The 17583-nt window shown below is 39.4% G+C and overlaps 1 protein-coding gene across 7 annotated transcripts in view; it reads left to right on the top strand.

Moving 5' to 3' along the window:
• Ralgps2 (Ral GEF with PH domain and SH3 binding motif 2) overlaps window positions 1-17583 on the top strand; it is a 146019-nt gene that overhangs the window by 110784 nt on the left and 17652 nt on the right. For 4 of the 7 annotated variants that reach the window (XM_075988331.1, XM_075988332.1, XM_075988335.1 and 1 more), the window contains 7 exons: window positions 74-211; window positions 345-435; window positions 5931-5998; window positions 7593-7728; window positions 8293-8444; window positions 14258-14312; window positions 16222-16299. In XM_075988331.1, coding sequence (XP_075844446.1) covers window positions 74-211; window positions 345-435; window positions 5931-5998; window positions 7593-7728; window positions 8293-8444; window positions 14258-14312; window positions 16222-16299 — 718 coding nt within the window. The remainder of the gene's footprint in view (window positions 1-73; window positions 212-344; window positions 436-5930; window positions 5999-7592; window positions 7729-8292; window positions 8445-14257; window positions 14313-16221; window positions 16300-17583) is intronic. The other 3 variants (XM_075988333.1, XM_075988337.1, XM_075988334.1) reach the window with 1 other exon arrangement.

The following is a 17583-nucleotide window of genomic DNA, read 5'->3' as shown; positions in this document are numbered from 1 at the left end:
TGTGAATTGAGTCTTCTTCCCTCTTCACATCACTGAGACTGCAAGTGAGGGCTCTTTGTCGGGTCTGTTCCAGGCATCTACCTGTCGGACTTGACGTACATCGACTCGGCGTACCCATCCACGGGCAGCATTCTAGAAAATGAGCAAAGGTCAAATTTGATGAATAACATTCTTCGAATAATTTCTGACCTACAACAGTCTTGTGACTATGGTGAGTGAGAAGAATGTCTTTTAGAGTTCATTTCAGGTTTGGTACCATGTGGCTCAGTTACGTTCAGTTATATTTCTTAAGTTTCTAGTTACTATGTACTTTACTAAATAATCATCTGTCATCTTTTGCCTAGATATTCCCATGTTGCCTCATGTCCAGAAATACCTGAATTCCGTTCAGTATATAGAAGAACTACAAAAGTTTGTGGAAGACGATAATTACAAGTAGGTCCATCTTCAGGTTTGGGTGATGCTTTGTCTGGTTCTCCACTTTGAGCCTTCACCCTTTCGTCCGATGCGTTTAGACGTCTAGGTATGGAGCACAGTGGGAAGGGTAATTACATGTGTTTCTTTCAATCACGTGGTATGGGTGAGCCAGTATGCAAATGCTCCCGCTTTTCTTTATTTAAAAGTAGTCTAGCTTTTAAGCCAGCAGATGCTCTGTAGGGAAAGAAACTGAAGGCAGCCCTGACAGGCAGAGCTTGATTCCAGGGCCCCACATGAGGAGGATAGAACCAATTCACACAAGTTATCCTCCCTCAGACACTAAATGTAGTAATTTAAAAATACATTTTAACATTCTTAAGCTGTAAACAACAACACATTTAATTCAAAACTGAGGTTTTTTTTTTTCCTTTTCCTTGTATACTCAGACCCATTTAAGAATATTTCTGTAAGCAGGAAAAAAATTATGCCATTCACAAAATACAAAAATTGTTCCTTCTTAAATGATTATTTTTAGACACATCTTTGAAAGTGGTTTGAGAGACTGTTTAAGACTTCCTTTCCCTGAGTTATGGTACCATTTAATAAATCATACAGTCCTTTAGTAAGGACCCTTAAGCCGTAGCATTTCTGGTTCCTTGTGGCCTTACTTCACATCACAACTGCTGGGGTAGAGAGGCTATGCTTTTTGTTTTTCTTTTGGTTTCATTTGTTCATTTTTTCCTTTGCTTTCTTCATTATGTCTGGTTTTCCCTGTATTGCCCAAGGTGTCCCACATTGTTGTGCTCAAGCAGTTCTTCTGTCTCAGACCATTGAGGACTGGACCTGCAGATGGATACCACCTCACAGGGGCATTGTTTATTGCCAAGCTTTAAAACTGAACTTTGTGTCTTCAGCCCTCCCCCAGCCCTCAATTAAAGGGCCTGTTTGAGCTGACAAGATGACTCAGTTAGTAAGGGGGTTTGCTTCCAAGCCTAACAACATGGTAGGAGGAGAAAATTGACTCTCTGTTTGATAAAGTTTTTCCCCAGGCAGACTGAACACACACAGGTCTACTCACCCCTGATAGGGAACCTACTACAAACTCAAGTTCGGATACCACCAAAATCCAACTTGGTAAACCAATGAGTTTTATTAGAGTTACTTACAGGAGTGGAAATGGCTCAAAGAAAGCTGTATCACCAAAGCCCACCAAGCATGGGTAGAAACAAGGCTGGAAACCTGGAGCGCACTGCACGGCCTGCAGGCGGCTCTTCAGGTTGGAGAGTGCCCTCAGCGACTCTACAGGCAGCTTTGCCGGCCTCTGTTTCTTCCGGGGGCTGGCCTGGTCTCACTCTTTACAAGTCATCTTGTCTGGAGTGAGTCTCAGCAGTTTGACTTGTGTGCATCCTGGGAAGGAGGCCCTAGAGAGTCTGGTCAGTTTCAGGGACTTCCTGAAACTGTTTGGAACTGTTTACCTTCCTGCTTAAGGAGCTTCCCAGAAGGATGAAATGTTTCAACCTCAGAGGAAACTATTATAGAACACGCAGGGAAGTCATCCTCTGTCCTTCTTTGCTTGTATTATGGCTCCTGTGCACACAAGAATGAATAAATGAAGGAGTAAAAAAAAATATAAAGGCATGTTTTTAAAACATGCCAAAATAGAATTCAGTGAGTTTTTTTTCCAGTATTAATGCTATAGTTTTTCTTATCCCCCTTGACTAATTATGATCTACTTTGTACTTACAGATTTCAGCAGTCTTAATTCTGTGGTATAGAATTAGCCCCATTGAAAAACTAGAAATTCTGGAAAGTTATAAATTATTTTCTTCTGATATTAAATTTATTAAGCTCTGAAAATACTTTTATACATCTAAAATTGTGTTGTTTGAAAATCCCTGAATTATCATTTTCTTCCCCATATCATATCATTTTAATTTCTCTCTCAGCTTTTACACAAAATAAATTTTGTTTATATATAATGACCCATTTGAACCTAATATGAGGGTATTATTAGCTTTTTAAGGCTGGAGTTTCACAGACCTCTTACACCATGCTGTGTCTTAAGTTTGATGGTCTGTGTCTTACTATTTAGCTCTTTTTCCTGTGCCTCTAGTTACTCTAGTATAAATACAGAATTTACGAGACAGGGTTTCTCTGTGGTTTTGAATTTACACATGACAAACACATTTTGTCCAGGGAAATATGAACAGTTATCTTTGTCCTAAAATCTCAATACAAGTATCTATTAAAATCCCTCCCTAGGACAAGAAACTTACTGACATAAAGAGTATTATATAGAACAGTCTAAGAAAAACCTATACAATTATAGAGAATTGTTAGTTTTTACTAACTATAGCAAACTTGTGTTGGAGTTTTTATTAAAGCTAATTGTTTTGTGTGTTGAGACACAGTCCCTTTATGTAGCTCTGGCTGTCCTGGAACCTACTGTGTAGACCACAACACTTGGAATAATAGCTGATCCCTGCAGTGCTTTCCCTACTACTGTTAGATGCCATAGGTAGCATTGGGATGTAGTCAGCCAGCTCCCATTCAGTGCTAGGAAAGGTAGACAGTGTGCCCAACAGAGGGTGTGCAGGGAGTGCAGTCTGCTGAGCCGTTTGTCTGCACTGTCAAGTAACTGGAATATAGTGTTTTATTTTCTTAGGCAATGAAGGAAGTGATATGTGATTTCATTGAAACTTCCAAGTCAGGTAGCACATTCGCCTCTGTTTATAAGGTCCTTGATTAAGCCCCCAGTGCCACCAAAACAGAACGAAAGACAACTTAATGAATTTTCTTTTTGTTGTTGTTGTTTTTGAATAGCAAGATTTAATAAACAAAAAGCTTAGATTCAGCCAATTGTGAAATGATCCATTGCTTGAATGACAAGCAGCAAAACTAAAACAAAACAAATAAACAAAAACATTACTGGATAGGATTTGCTCCAATTCTGGTTGTGCCATATTACAAATAATTTATGTCTTCATAATATATAAATTGGGTCTAAAGTTCAAGTCCCATTTAGGATACCAAAACCACTCATTGTTCAGAGTCATTCTGATTTCCACCAGGATTTCTATCCTGGTGGCCAAAAAAGTACGAGGTCTAAACACCGAGAAAAGACATAAGACAGACCCTGGCCATTCCCAAAGCCTGTCCCTGCAGGTTTTGGTGGAAGAAAATAACTCTTACACATATTCAGTACTCCATGAACTAACTTACCAGTTTAATAAGCCTAGGAATAAAATGTAATATGTACCAATAACCTTTTCTTGTGTGTCAAAGGAGTCATAGGGTACTCAGGCTTCTCTGCTGGTGCCTCTTCCCAGGGTGTGTGCGGCTTCCCTCTAGAACTCCTACCACAAAATGGCACAGGTCTGTTTATATCACCAGCTCTCTCTCAACAAATTCTTCTTGTGGAAACTGGGGCTGCATCTTATTCAGATGCAGAGCTGGAAGTAATAATGTTCAGTGGTGCCTCCTGATTCTGTACAAGAGCCCATGCATTGGGACATAAGATTTTCTCATGCCTAAAACCATCTCATAACAACTGTGCTTTTATCCAAGGGTGGCAATAATCCTGACAGTACTTATTTTTGCTGATTTCTTATAATGGTGATCATCTCTTGACTAGCGGAGTGCTCTTTCCTCTGTTGGTCCCATTTTCAGGGCTTTTGTTCCTTCTCTTTCTTCGACACCGTGCTTTCACTTTTTCCTCCTACTCTCTACATGGAAACATGTCCCAGGTTTCTTCCTGGACTTTGCTCTACCTAATCTCTTTAAGTTTTCTTCATTCTAGAGGTACACTGTTCCCTCTGCAGGAAATACCTGCTGGTTCTGCTTGTCACAAATCCCTGCCAGGTATCTCTGCTCCACCTTGTCTCTATCATCCTAAGCACCAGAGATACTTTTTTTTCTTTTCTCAAATCAAATTCATACTAAACAAAATTTTATCTATATACATTTATGTATTACATATATAAAAAATCATATAACACAAATTTTCTGTTCATTCAGACAACTTGGTAATACAAGGCTTCACAATTACATCAAAACATTTTCTACGATTAACTGCTTCAGTATTGTTTCCCAGGATTGCTTTCACTAATAAAAATCAAAATATATTTCTGTGGAACTCAAAACTGGGTACTTAAATGGAACAAGTAACAATAAATTCCCAGCATTAACCACCCCCCACCAACCCTCATACAGCCCCGGATGACCAGGAGAGCAGTGAGTGAGAGCCACCCAACACAAAATCCTGCACTTATTTTAAAGCACTGTGAGATTGGTTAGTTTGTCTCTCTGGGTTTTGTTTTTAGCTTGACTGTGCAGTTGTGAACTTTGTAGATGGTGTCATGGTGTGGAAAATAGCTGCACACGCCTGTAAGACAAGGATTGAGAAGCCATTTTGGGAGCAATCTTGGTATTTCTGTAGACCTTTCATTTCATAAACTGGGTCGTTTGATTTGTTGGGTAGTTCTGTAAAAAGGTCTTAAAGTTTTCAGTATTAAAGTCAAGCCAATAGTTCATCTAGTCGAGAGTCTAGTGTAGTGATGAGGCAAGCAGGCCTGCTTTTCGTGTCCCGCCCGACTTACAACACACAAATTGTATTCATTTAAACACTGCCTGGCCCATTATATCTAGCCTCTTACTAGCTAACTCTCATATATTGATTAACCCATTTCTATTAATGTGTGTAGCACCACAAGGTGGTGGCTTAACAGGAAGATTCTAACCTGCGTCCATGTCGGAGAGGAGAGCTATGGGGTCTGACTCACTTCCCTTCTTCCCAGCATTCTGTTCCGTCTACTCCACCCACCTATGTTCTGACCTATCAGGCCAAGCAGTTTCTTTATTAATTAACCAATGAAAGCAACACATAGAAAGAAGACCCACCTACATCAGTCTAGAAATAAATTATATGTTAAATACATGAGTACATTCCTGGACTTGATTGTCATTTCATTAAGTGTATGTCAGTACAAATCTAAATCTATTTTTGCTTCTTGGTTGGTTTGTGTGAGGCAGGATCTCAAACTGTAACCCAGACTGGCCTAGATTTTATTATGTAGCCCAGACTGGCTACCATGTCCAGTGTAATTAAAATCATCTTTTAGTAATTTAGTAAATGTCTTTAGCTGTGGTGAAATGTTTGGTACCTTTGTGTGGTAACTAAAGAGCCGTGTGTGTGTGTGTGTGTGTGTGTGTGTGTGTGTGTGTGTGTGTGTGTGTGTGTGTATTTTTGTTTTTATGTCTGGGTATTTTGCCTGCCTGGTGCCTGTGTGGGTCGGAAGAGGGCAGGGCATCATATCATCTGAAACTGGAATTACAATGGTTCTGAGCTACCCTGTGGGGCTGAGAATTGAACCTGGGTCCTCTGGAGGACTCTCTGGTGCTCTTAATCACTGAGTCATCTCTCCAACTCCCTATTGGATTTTTTGTAAAAAAGCATGACTTTGATATTTTGTCAGTGTTCATTGTTTCTTACATTTTGCTCTTTTAAAATTTAGGCTCTCATTAAAGATAGAACCAGGGACAAGTACGCCACGTTCAGCTGCTTCCAGAGAAGACCTAGTAGGTTAGTCCATAGCTGTTGGTTGGTGCATGGTTTCCTTGGGGAGGGTTTTTTTTTCAAGGTGGGTTTCATTATCAAACAGTGTACCAGATAACCTGATCTCATAAGAAAGAATTATATTTCAAAGTGAGTGAATACTTAGCATATCTTATACTGCTTACAAAAAATCATTTTGGGTATTAAAGTATATCAGTGCTGTCTGGATTTCTGTTTTATTTTGGTTTTTAATTAAAAAATTATTTGTTGATTGTCAATAATGTATAAATAAATGTTTCCTAGTTGAGGAAAATACATATGATATTAACAATAGATTTGTGAATATTATCTTAATTATTAGGAATACAATTTAATATTAGGCAATGAAGATATTTCTATGGTCAGAACAAAAATTCTAATTTAAATAATTATAGAATTCAAATTTAGTGACTTTGGCTTTCAGTGATGGGCCACATGTTACAAATACAAACACCATACTTCTTTATCCATAGATTTACAACTGGTTTTTAATGTATATAAATCACATCAGAAACACTAACATATAAGAAATTAATCATTAAAAAATAACTGATAAGTGCCTTTTAAAAATTACCAACATAGACCTTTAAACTAAGGTTTCTAGTGCATACCTAAAAATCTGAAGTCCTGGTTCATCAGGGGAGGAAATGAGCTGCATGACACTGTCCGGAGGAAGCACGCTCCAAGCAGAAGATGCTCTGTCTGATTTTCTTAAACGTGCTTTTCTCCTGTTTGTTCCTTAAGACAGGATCCTGCTGAGTAGCTTGTGCTGGCCTTTAACTCCCTATCCTCAGGCCTCAGCCTCCTCAGTGTGGGGTAATAGGTGCTCACCACCATGCAGAGTTTGTTTGTGTTTTGTGGGTTTTGTCTGTTTTTTGTTTTGTTTTGTTTTTGACATGGTTTTATTCACTCTAGCTGGGCTGGCGTTCACAGAAATCTACCTACCTCTGTCCCTTGACTGCTGAGATTAAGGGGGTAGGGCCAGCAGATTTTTGTTGGAGAGTTGTTTTGAAAGCTACACATTATGAGCTTTTTTTTTATTCCCATAAATCAGTTCAAGTGTCAGGCAGTGAGGTAATCATTTCTACCCTGAGCCCTTGACCTAGCCTACACATTTCATTCAGAGAAACCCAAAGCCGTGTGTAAACAAGCAGGGCATCATATTGAAACTGAGTCAGAAGACCTAGGTACTATGTCTAGATTTTTGTCTGTGAATTAAGAGCCCAAACTGATCTCTTTCCTTTTTGATAAATTAGGGAAATGTTTATACCGCCTCTAACATATTTAAGAGAGATAAAAATTAGTAGATTTTTGTATGGTTGGAGGTTTATTTTAGAATTTTGAAAATACATATGTCTTCAAGTGAATTAAATAAAACTAACAATACACACTTTGATATCAGAGAGGTTTGGTTTGGTTTTTTATTTTTGGTTTTTTTTGTTTGTTTGTTTGGTTGGTTTGGTTGGTTGGTTTTTCTAGACACAGTTTCTGTGTGTTAACAGCTCTGGCTGTTCTGGAACTCACTTTGTAGACCAGGCCCTTGAAACCTGGTGACAGTTTCCCTCTGTCCTCTCCTCTCTAGGTCCTGAAGTGGGAGCCTCTCCGCAGAGCGGGAGGAAGAGCAGTGCTGCCGAGGGGGCCTTCCTGCCACAGACGCCCCCGTCCCCTCGGAACCTGATTCCTCACGGACATAGGAAGTGCCATAGCTTGGGTTACAAGTCAGCACTTTCAATTTTGTCTTTCCATTGTTTTTAAGTTGTTTGCAGATGGATTTACTTTTGATTTCTTTGTTAGTAAAACATGTTTCTATATTCTGTTTACTTAATTAGTTAAGTAGAAATTAGGTGCCTGTGTGATTGGTCTTCAGGTTCAGAAAAAAATCTATCTTGTTTGCCTAAAAAGAGTTTTCTTTTACCTGCATTTGGAAATGAATGTATCAGAGGAAGAACAATCAGGAGCTCGGAGAGCCACAGTAATAAATCCAGAGAGCTATGCTGAAAGTTTCCTTTTAAAATTGTAGCCTTGTTATCAGAGCTATCAATTGTCGTGACAAATACAAATAATAAACTAAATTATAAGAACTACTCTCTTTAGTCCTAAATACAAGGGAAAACCCCGATTCTCACTTAGTGCCGTTAGTTTTGCACTGTTGATTGCTGAAGGAGGAATGCCATTTCCAGTGGGCATGTTCTGTTTCAAGACAAACTCAGAACACTCTTGGTTATCTTTTATGTCCTATGCTAGAAACAGGAGCTGTAAAGAGTGTTTCTCTTTGTTCCTAGTTTCATTCATAAGATGAACACAGCAGAGTTTAAGAGTGCGACATTCCCAAACGCAGGTCCAAGACACCTGCTGGATGATAGCGTCATGGAGCCGCATGCACCATCACGAGGCCAAGCTGAGAGCTCCACGCTTTCCAGTGGAATATCCATAGGTGAGACACTCACTGGGGCCACCCCCTGCTGCCAAAAAAGAATTTGAACAAGCAGGCAAAACCAAAATAACTTAACCACAAAAACATTCATTAACCCTAGCACAGTGGTTCTCAATCTCCCTAATGCTGTGACCCTTTAATGCAGTTGCTCATGTGTGATGACCCCCAGCCATAAAGTTATTTTGTTGCTACTTCATAACTATAATTTTGCTACTGTCATGAATCATAATGTAAATTTCTGATATGCATCTATTTCATATGTGACCCCTGTGAAAGGGGGTAGGCCATTTGACAACCCCGGTGTCGTAACCGTCTTCCCTAGCATAAATACAAAACATATGGTTTAAAACAAAGGCACAATCAAATGTGAGGTGATGGTAATAGTTATTGTTTTTCAAGTTTTGACTCCAAATGAGAAGGCATTTGAGAACTTTGAGAAAAGACTGTAGGCTGCTTTAATTGGTTAACACATGCAGTTTGGCTGAAAGTGAGGAAAAGGAAGAAAGGAAGGGGTCAAGTGGGACTCCAAAGTCATTTGAATTATCAGCTCGTTAGCTGATGGTGATCTTACCATACACAGGACTGAGAGAGAATTGTCTGACTGGCAACATATTTATTGAAGTGTGGCTGAACTTGGCAAGTCAAGACTTAGGTTTTGAACTTCTTCGGTCTTAATAGAAATGTCAGGCCATTGAATGTATGAAAATTAAATATTTGTGGTATTTCAAATTGTAAGACTTGTTTAGGTCACCCAGGTATAGTATAAATAAGTAAGGACATTCTCGCGTGTAGATGTTTATAGACATTATTTCGTGTATATGTGTGCTTACACCACACGTGCGGAGGCCAGAGGTTCTCATGGGATGTCTTCCCCTAGCACTCCTTACCTTATTTTTGAGATAGACTCCTGCACTGCACCTGGCCGGCACTGCCAACAACCCCTCAGGGCCCTCTTACCACTTCTCCCTTGCTGGACTACAGGCATGCACTGCTGTGTGGCAGGAGTGCTAGGGCATCCAGACTCGGTCCTCATGCGAGCACTGCTAGTGCTTTACCCACTGAGCTGTTTCCCCAGCGCTGAAGTGTGAGATTCTAAACGTAGCCATATCTGATGCAAGTTCCCATAGAGGCCTAAGGTAAGGTTTCATGATGGAAGCGTGCAACATGGCAGAACCATTCACCTTGTGTTGGAAACTGAGAAAGGATGTCTTCTCTAGGACATTCCCCTTAGTGACCTGAACACCTCCTACTACCTCCCAATAGTGCTACGCCTAGGGACCATGCCTTTAAAATGTGGACTTCTACAGGATATTATAGGTCCAGACTGTAGCAAATCAGCACACCAGTAATCCCAGCACCTTGGAGGTCGAGGCAGGAGGATCACAATTTTGAGGATAGTCTTGAGCTATACATTAAGACTTTTTTTCGTAAGAAAAAGGGAGAAAAAAACCAGTAACATGAGAATGAAAAATTGACCAAAGTTTTGTAGGGATTAAGTTCCTGTGCATTAACATGCATTACATAGCAGAACCATGGCTGGAGAGCCCTGAGTAGAGTAAATTGGTTTGGTTGGAGGTTTCTTGTTATTGTTGAAATTTTTTAATGATTTAAACTTTATTATAAAGAATTTGCAGCTGGACGGTGGTGGTGCATGCCTTTAATCCCAAGTGCTGGGATCTCAGTGAATTCAAGGCCAGCCTGGTCTACAAAGCAAGCTCTATTACACAGAGAAATCCTGTCTCTGGAGGGAAAAAAAATCTTACAGCAAAATTAACCAGACCCGAAGTCTCTATATCTCATTGAACTCTTTTCTATACAATTAAAATAGAATAGCCCTCAAGCTGTGGAACCTCACACTGGAGTGTATGTGTGTGTGTGTGTGTTGGTGTTGGGTTTTTGAGACAGGGTTTCTCTATAAGACCCTAGCTGTCCTGGAACTCTGTAGACCAGGCTGACCTCAAACTCAGAGACACACCTGCTTCTTCCTACTGAGTGCTGGGATTAAAGGCGTGTGCCACCACTACCTAGCCACTATTGATACTTTTATGGCCTTATCCACCATCAAAAAAGAAGAGGAAGAGGATAGAAAAAACAGTCCATGGCAGAGTTAAAACTAAAAACAAAAATCTTACCTTTGGATTAAGTGAACATCAGCTACACCCAGGTCCTGTCACCTAATATTTACCCTGTGTTGTTTCCCTTTCTTCATGGTATGCTGTGCCCACTGCACATTTGTTTACATAGTTCATGCATATATTATAGGCTAGGATCCACATAGGGAGAACATGCAGGGTTTGGTTTTTTTTTTGGGGGGGGGGTTGGTTTTTTTTTTTTGAGACAGGGTTTTTTCTGTGGTTTTGGAGCCTGTCCTGGAACTAGCTCTTGTAGACCAGGCTGGCCTCAAACTCACAGAGATCCGCCTGCCTCTGCCTCCCTAGTGCTGGGATTAAAGGCGTGCGCCACCACCGCCCGGCTCTGCAGGGTTTTTTCTTTGTGATCCTGTATGGCCTCAGTACATTCTAGGTCCATCCATTCTCCTGAAAACTTGGTGGTCATTTTTCTTTAGAACTATATTCTTTTGTATCTGTGCCAGATTTCATTATCTATTCCTCTGTTGACAGACAGCTAGGTTGGTTCCATTTCCCTGAAGCAGCAGTAAACATGGGGTGCTGAAGAAGGTTTAATTTGAAGGAAGCTTTTGATTATAGCTTCAATCTCATTGCTTTTGATGAATCTGCTTAAGTTGTTTATATCTTCTGAATTAATTTTGGTATATGATAGACATTTAGAAATTCTGGGTTTTTCAGCTTTTTATAGAGTTTAATTCTTCATAGTAATCTCTGATAATGTTCTGTTATGATCCCTCTATCATGACCCATTTGAACTCTAATTTTGTTAATTTGTGTCTTTAAACTCTTTTTGTCAGGAGGTCTAAGGGTTTGTCAATCTCACTAGCTTTTCTCAACCGTTTGGTTGATTTTTGTTTACTGCCCCTTTAATCTTTAAATATATTGTCATCTACTGTGTGCGGGGTTGGCTGTGTTTGTTGCCTCTCAGATTTTTAATGTGAGCACTTAACCTCTACAGATGTGTCCCAGAGGTTCTTCTGCATGTGCTTTCATTATCATTTGACTTTAGGCATTTCTTTTTTTACTTGAACTACTCATTCAAAAATGTATTTTTAGTTTCTAAATATTTTTGTGGTTTCTATAATTATTATTCCATTGAGTTATTCCACTGTGGTCTGACACAATACAAGGAATTAATTCCAATTTTTTGTTTGTTTGTGAGGCTTGATTTGTATTCTATATGATAGTTTGGAGAAGGTTCCATGTGCTGCTGTTAATTGTTTTACTTCTTTGTTTAAATTTTTTTTTCCTTTGAGTTTTCAAGATGGTGTTTCTCTGTAGCACTGGCTGTCCTGGAACTCACTCTGTTAGGCCAGGCTTGCCTCAAACTCAGAGATCCACCTGCCTCTGCCTCCTGAGTTCTGGGATTAAAGGGATGGGGCACCACCGCCTGGCTTGTTTAAAGATATTTATAAGTCATGTCTATGTGTGTGCATGTGTACGTGCCTTCCACCTGTGTGTGCCTATGTGGGTGCATGGCCAGCAGATTCTAGAAAGATGGTCAGATCTTCTGCAGCTGGGATTCCACTTGGCATGAGTGCTGAGAACCAAACTTGGATCTTCTGAAAAAGTAGTATAACTTTCATTTAACCCCGAGCTATCCTTCCCAGCCTGTTTTTACTTTTTCTGTAATTCTGTGTATATGTGTGTGTCAGTTTGTGAGTACAAGTCCCCCTCAGACACCATTGGTACTGGCGTTACAGGCCTTTGTGCGCTGCCCAGCATGGGTTCAGGAAACAGGTCCTCTGCTCTTAGCTGCTGAGCCTGCTCTCCAGCCCCCATTCTTTAAAACTGTGGTTTATTATCTGATCATGATTTCTTTTTATAATTAAAGACTATATCCATAGTATGCTCAGTTGTGGTTTTAACAAAGAGAAAAAAGGTCTTCTGACTGTCACGTTGCTCAAGGGCTAAACTATATTATTGCTATAATCTCGATGTCAAAATCAGTAGAGATCCATTATCTGAGCATACTGGCTCCGTTGGCCTGAGAATAACAAACCCTAAACACAGAATTGCTTTTGAACCCTTGAGTGCCGCTCAGCACTTGTTTGCTTTGGTGCTGGCCTCTGATGGAAATGTTGCTAATTAAACGTCAGAAATCAAGTGTTCCCGGAAACACCTCTTTAGTGACATTGTAAGTAGTCCATGTGTAGTGTCAGCCTTGATTAGAAGTTTGTTATACCTATGGAATCTAGTATGTTGTGTAAGAAAACAAATTTATATATTTAGCTATCTCGTCTGTGTGTATTAAAATTATTCTCCAGCTGTAGCTTTTACTTTTTGTGTGTGTGAGTGTGTCTTGTCAGAAACATAGGTGAATGAACCGTTTGTGAATCTCCATAGAGTCAGGATTTATTGAACAACAGATTCACAGGTACTGCAATTTTATGGCAGCAGTTTGCCAGATATTACCACTTTCCTTGATCTCCTTAGCCAAGGCAAACATGGGGTCTTTTATTCCAGTCTTAATGGAAAAATAGCTCCACATCAGATATTACATACCACACCGAGTGGCTACAAAGGGTGAAGGAAGCAGAGACTTGGCTGGGAAGCTGGCAGAAAGGCTGATGATCAGTGGGGGTGAGGTCACAAGCCCGCAGGAGGTCTGTGAGGGGCTGCAGCTGCTGCTGTGGAATCTGCTGGCTACAGGATAGGGGTGAGCTATAGAGTTGAATCCAGGGACAAAGGGCAGGACCAAGTCCAGCTGAACTCAGATGGATGGACGGGAAGACAAGCAGACAGTCTGAGTAAGTCATCTCAACAGTAAGAAAAGAGCTGAGCTGCAATGTGTCTGCCCATGATGGGACGGTTAGAGCCGGTGCCATCAGAGTGGCGTCAGGGTGAGGGAGTTGCTCCCTTCTTGATCTGGTGTCACCATTGAGTTCTTGATGCTGGTTTTCTTCATGTCGTGTGAATAAGCACATGTGCTCTTACAGTCCCAATTCACGCTGGCGCTTTTTCTACTCCCCTGAGACCCTTGTCTAAAATGCCCAAGGCTCTGAGTTTGAATCCCAGCACTGAAAAAGAAAAACCCTGAAAGGAAAATGGCTGAAGTGTATATCCTTAATTTGAAGTAAGGATGCAGTAATCTTCTACTATTTGCCTACATAACTAAGACATGATGTAACTGAAGTAGTCAGGTGCCATCCTGTACTCTAGAACAGCTGTGGGAAGTGGGTACAGTCAGCTGGGCTAAGCTTCTCTGTGCTGTGAAATGCAGTGGTGCCCAGACTGTGCCGTGCCCTGGGAGACTAGTTCAAATCTGATCGAGCTGTTTATCATGGTCGCATATCGGTTTCCGAACAAGAAGTTAGTATATCATGACCTTCTTTGAATTTCAGTTTTGGCAAACTTCGAAAAAATGCTTTTGCTCTGAACACTTTGGTAGAATTTTTTTTTTTTGTGGTGTTGATAGTCTAACTCGGGTAGACCAGCACTCACCAGTAAACTGCATCTCCAGCCCTTGGATTTTTTTTGTCGTCATTGTGTGTTTTTGTTTTGAGACAGAGTCGACTGTTATTTGACCAAGGCTGTCTTTGAACGTAAAGTCCTCCCCTCTGCACCTTCTAAATACTAGGATTGTTATTAGCATGTACCACCAGAAAATTCATTTTTTAAAGTAGAAAGTCTAAGCTGGAAAAATTACTGATACAACAATAATAGAATAACTCTTGGTTTTAGGGAGTAGTGATGGCTCTGAACTAAGTGAAGAGACCTCATGGCCAGCTTTTGAAAGGTAAGAGAAATTAGCCACTAAAATTGCTTTGACCTTTGGCCTGTCTTAGGAAATAATATGAATGTGAATTGGAAAAAGTTGTTGTTACTTATTACTATTATCTTTTTACTGGCAGAAGAGATAGCAAGTAGATATTTAACTCTGGAATTGTACATGAGAATGGCTATTGTGATCTTTATATATGTTTATTTGGTGTTTACATGTGTTTTGAATTTTTGAAATTATAACATTTTTTAGCAATAATAAATGTCAAATAAAAATTTTAAATAACCATAATTAATTTCTGTGTACCAAAATGGCATTATTTCCATAGGTCTGTGTAATCTAATGGTAATACATTTATTTAACTTTTGCATTCTTAAGGACAAAATTTTAAATTACAAGTAAAGATTGACATTTGACACAAGAGGTCAGTGCATGTATACTGCTTTTCACTAACCTACTGTACGATCATGCTATCTTTCCTTGTTGCTTTAAGTTACAAACCCTGTCATCTGTGCAGAGATAGTGCGCCGTATTGATCATCAAATAGAACTCTCCCTGAGACTAAGGACAAGTTATTCAAATGGGTATTTACCACACATCCATTGGAACTCTTAAGTTACCACTTCAGCACCTCATCTGGCTCAAGACATTTGACTTGACAGAAATAAGTACTCCATTGTTACACATAAACCAAGATCCTAAGTCATAAGCTGCAAGTGGACTGGGGAGGTGGGGGAGTTGGTGCTTGTTTTGCAATGCTGGGGGTTGAGCCCAGGGCCTCCCACTGAGCCTCATCATTGTTTCAGTTATATGAAAACTCCAGGTCAGTCACTTTAAACAGGAACACTTGAAATTATATTCGAATCATTAATTTCAAACTACTTGTTAGAAACTTTCTCTTTAAAGATTTCTCATTAATAGGATTGGTTAGCAGTTGTTTCCTAGGTTGTTTAAACTATAAATGCACAACCCAGTGTAGTGTTGCATCCCAGCAGGTTATCTCGGAAGGCAGTTTGTCATGTGTTGACCTTCATACCTCATACTAGTGTTCTTCCTGTATGGCACAGTTTGTTTAACCCTGTGCCAGGGTTAAAGCAGTAGCTCTTCAAACAATTTGAAATCAGTTAAAAAATGCAGCCCAGAAAGATTCAGACTTGAAGCACACACACACACCAAGTGCTCCATACCAAGCTTAGGGCCCTAAGCATGTAGCACATGTAGCAAATGTTGTTCCATGAGCCATCTCCCCAGTCTCTGAATCATTGTCTGAATTGTAACCACTATCTTCTCCCCTTATTTACTAGATTAAGTATCATGTATCTCATACTTTGGTTTTACTAAACAAAGAAATACCATTGTTTCTGGGTTTATATTTCCTGTATCAAATATGATATGATTTGGGATAGGTACGGGCTCATACCATTCTTAGCATTTATTGGCTTTGACAGTTGATAGGAAAAACAAATAATGTCTCTATGCACTCCTCAGTTTGTCTTTGTAGTTTCTTTGATAAGAAATTTTCCTCATTCATTTTAAGTTTATAAGCCACATTGCTTTTAGGTGTCTTCATAGGGACATAATAAAATGAATTATTCATACAATTCTGTGTGTCATATTTAAACTGGAATCCAAGAAGAGCAAAGGGGGCTGTGGAACATTTTCAAGTTTCCATAAACAGTTGTTGTAACAGACGTGAGAATGAGTGCTGTATAGCTGTGTCGTCTAGTGTATACTTATACCTGTGTTTCTAGAGTCAGTAGAAAAAATTGTAATATGATGCATGTTTTAAAAAAGAATCCTATCTTTCCCTTTTTACGGATTAATATAGAAAGCTAGATTACAAACTAGTGTACTATTCTAGGTGTTAATGATTCTATGAATAAAAATATGTGTAATGTATACAATTTATAATGGAATCCAACAGGAACAGATTATACCATTCTCTCGGCCCGGTGACAAGAGTGCCACGAAATGGCTATCGAAGCCACACGAAGGCCAGCAGGTACAATTCCCCTGCATCAGGGGCCATAGAACTCCCTTCTGGTGTTGGTGCTGGCTCATATGGGTGTTGTCTGACATTTTTTTTTCTCTTCTTTCTCAAATAATTGGTTTTAAAACTAAACAAATTGCCCATGAAAACTTTCTTTCCAAGATTTATTCTAGTTTAAATTTGAACTATTCTTTCTAAGTCACAGGGCTAATTATTAAAATTTGCATCTTTATGTCACATTTCAAAATGCTACGAAATTGTTAGTCCTTTGACTGCACGCTGTCTAATGATGCTGGTTACGGCTGAGCTGTGTAAAATCAATTTGTTGCTCTTAAGCTGCAATCAAAGCATTTCTTTTTCTAGTAAGTTTTTATTCTATTTGTCTTTTTTAAGTAAGTTTTTTATCCAGATAAACCATAGAGCCTAAATTTAGACAAGTCTGTTTCATTAAACAATTTTTTTTTAGCTGGGCCTCTGCATTGTATTAGCTGTAGAAGCACCTAAAGATGATCCATGCCGGGGAAGGGCTCATAACAGGAAATCACTCAGAAGAACAGAGCAGCTCTTGAGAAGCAAACCCTCTCAGCTTGATGGTGTCTCCTCTTGTGTGTCCCCTCCTTTTAAACAGCTGGAGCATGAAAATTCCAGGTTGTCACTTTGAAGACACCTAAATAATTATAAAGAGACTAAACATCTTGCATTCTTTGCTGTGTTCAGAGTTCTACATCTCATAACACATCACCAGAGATTGGCATTTAAATCATTCTTTTTTAAATATAGACTCTAAAATAAACTGAGGAACGATATTACAATGATTACTAAAACATATGAAATGGGAATCCTGAGCTTGGGGTTCTTTGTTTAGAGATCGTAGGCACGGGTAGCTTTTGAGTGTCACTAACACTTACTACAGAAAGCCAGTTTCTAAAAGCATGTTGTTGACACTGTTACTTTTATTTATATACTTTAAAATTAAGTGTGAGTTTTCTGGGGTTGTTTTTGTAGGGTTTTTTGTTTGTTTTGTTTTGTTTTGAGCTTGTTAGTTGCATTTCTGTTTTATATACTTCTAACAAAATCCTTGTCTCTCTTGCCAGCAGTCAGAGTTTCTGATGCGTTACCACAGTGATGTACTGTAGCATGTTAAGAAGGGGAAAAAAGCCTTAACTTTTTTAACTAATCTTGGTTTAAATGAATTCCTCCTCTCTTTCTAAGTTGTATCTGTTGAAATATGTAATCGGATGTGTGTTTAATCATCTGACTTTAATAACTTCCTCATTTACTTTTATGACAACTTAT

Source organism: Microtus pennsylvanicus, chromosome 10, assembly GCF_037038515.1.
Source record: "Microtus pennsylvanicus isolate mMicPen1 chromosome 10, mMicPen1.hap1, whole genome shotgun sequence".
NCBI classification, from domain to species: domain Eukaryota; kingdom Metazoa; phylum Chordata; class Mammalia; order Rodentia; family Cricetidae; genus Microtus; species Microtus pennsylvanicus.
The sequence above is the reverse complement of the archived record's forward strand: the minus strand, read 5'-3'. Positions and strand labels throughout refer to the sequence as shown.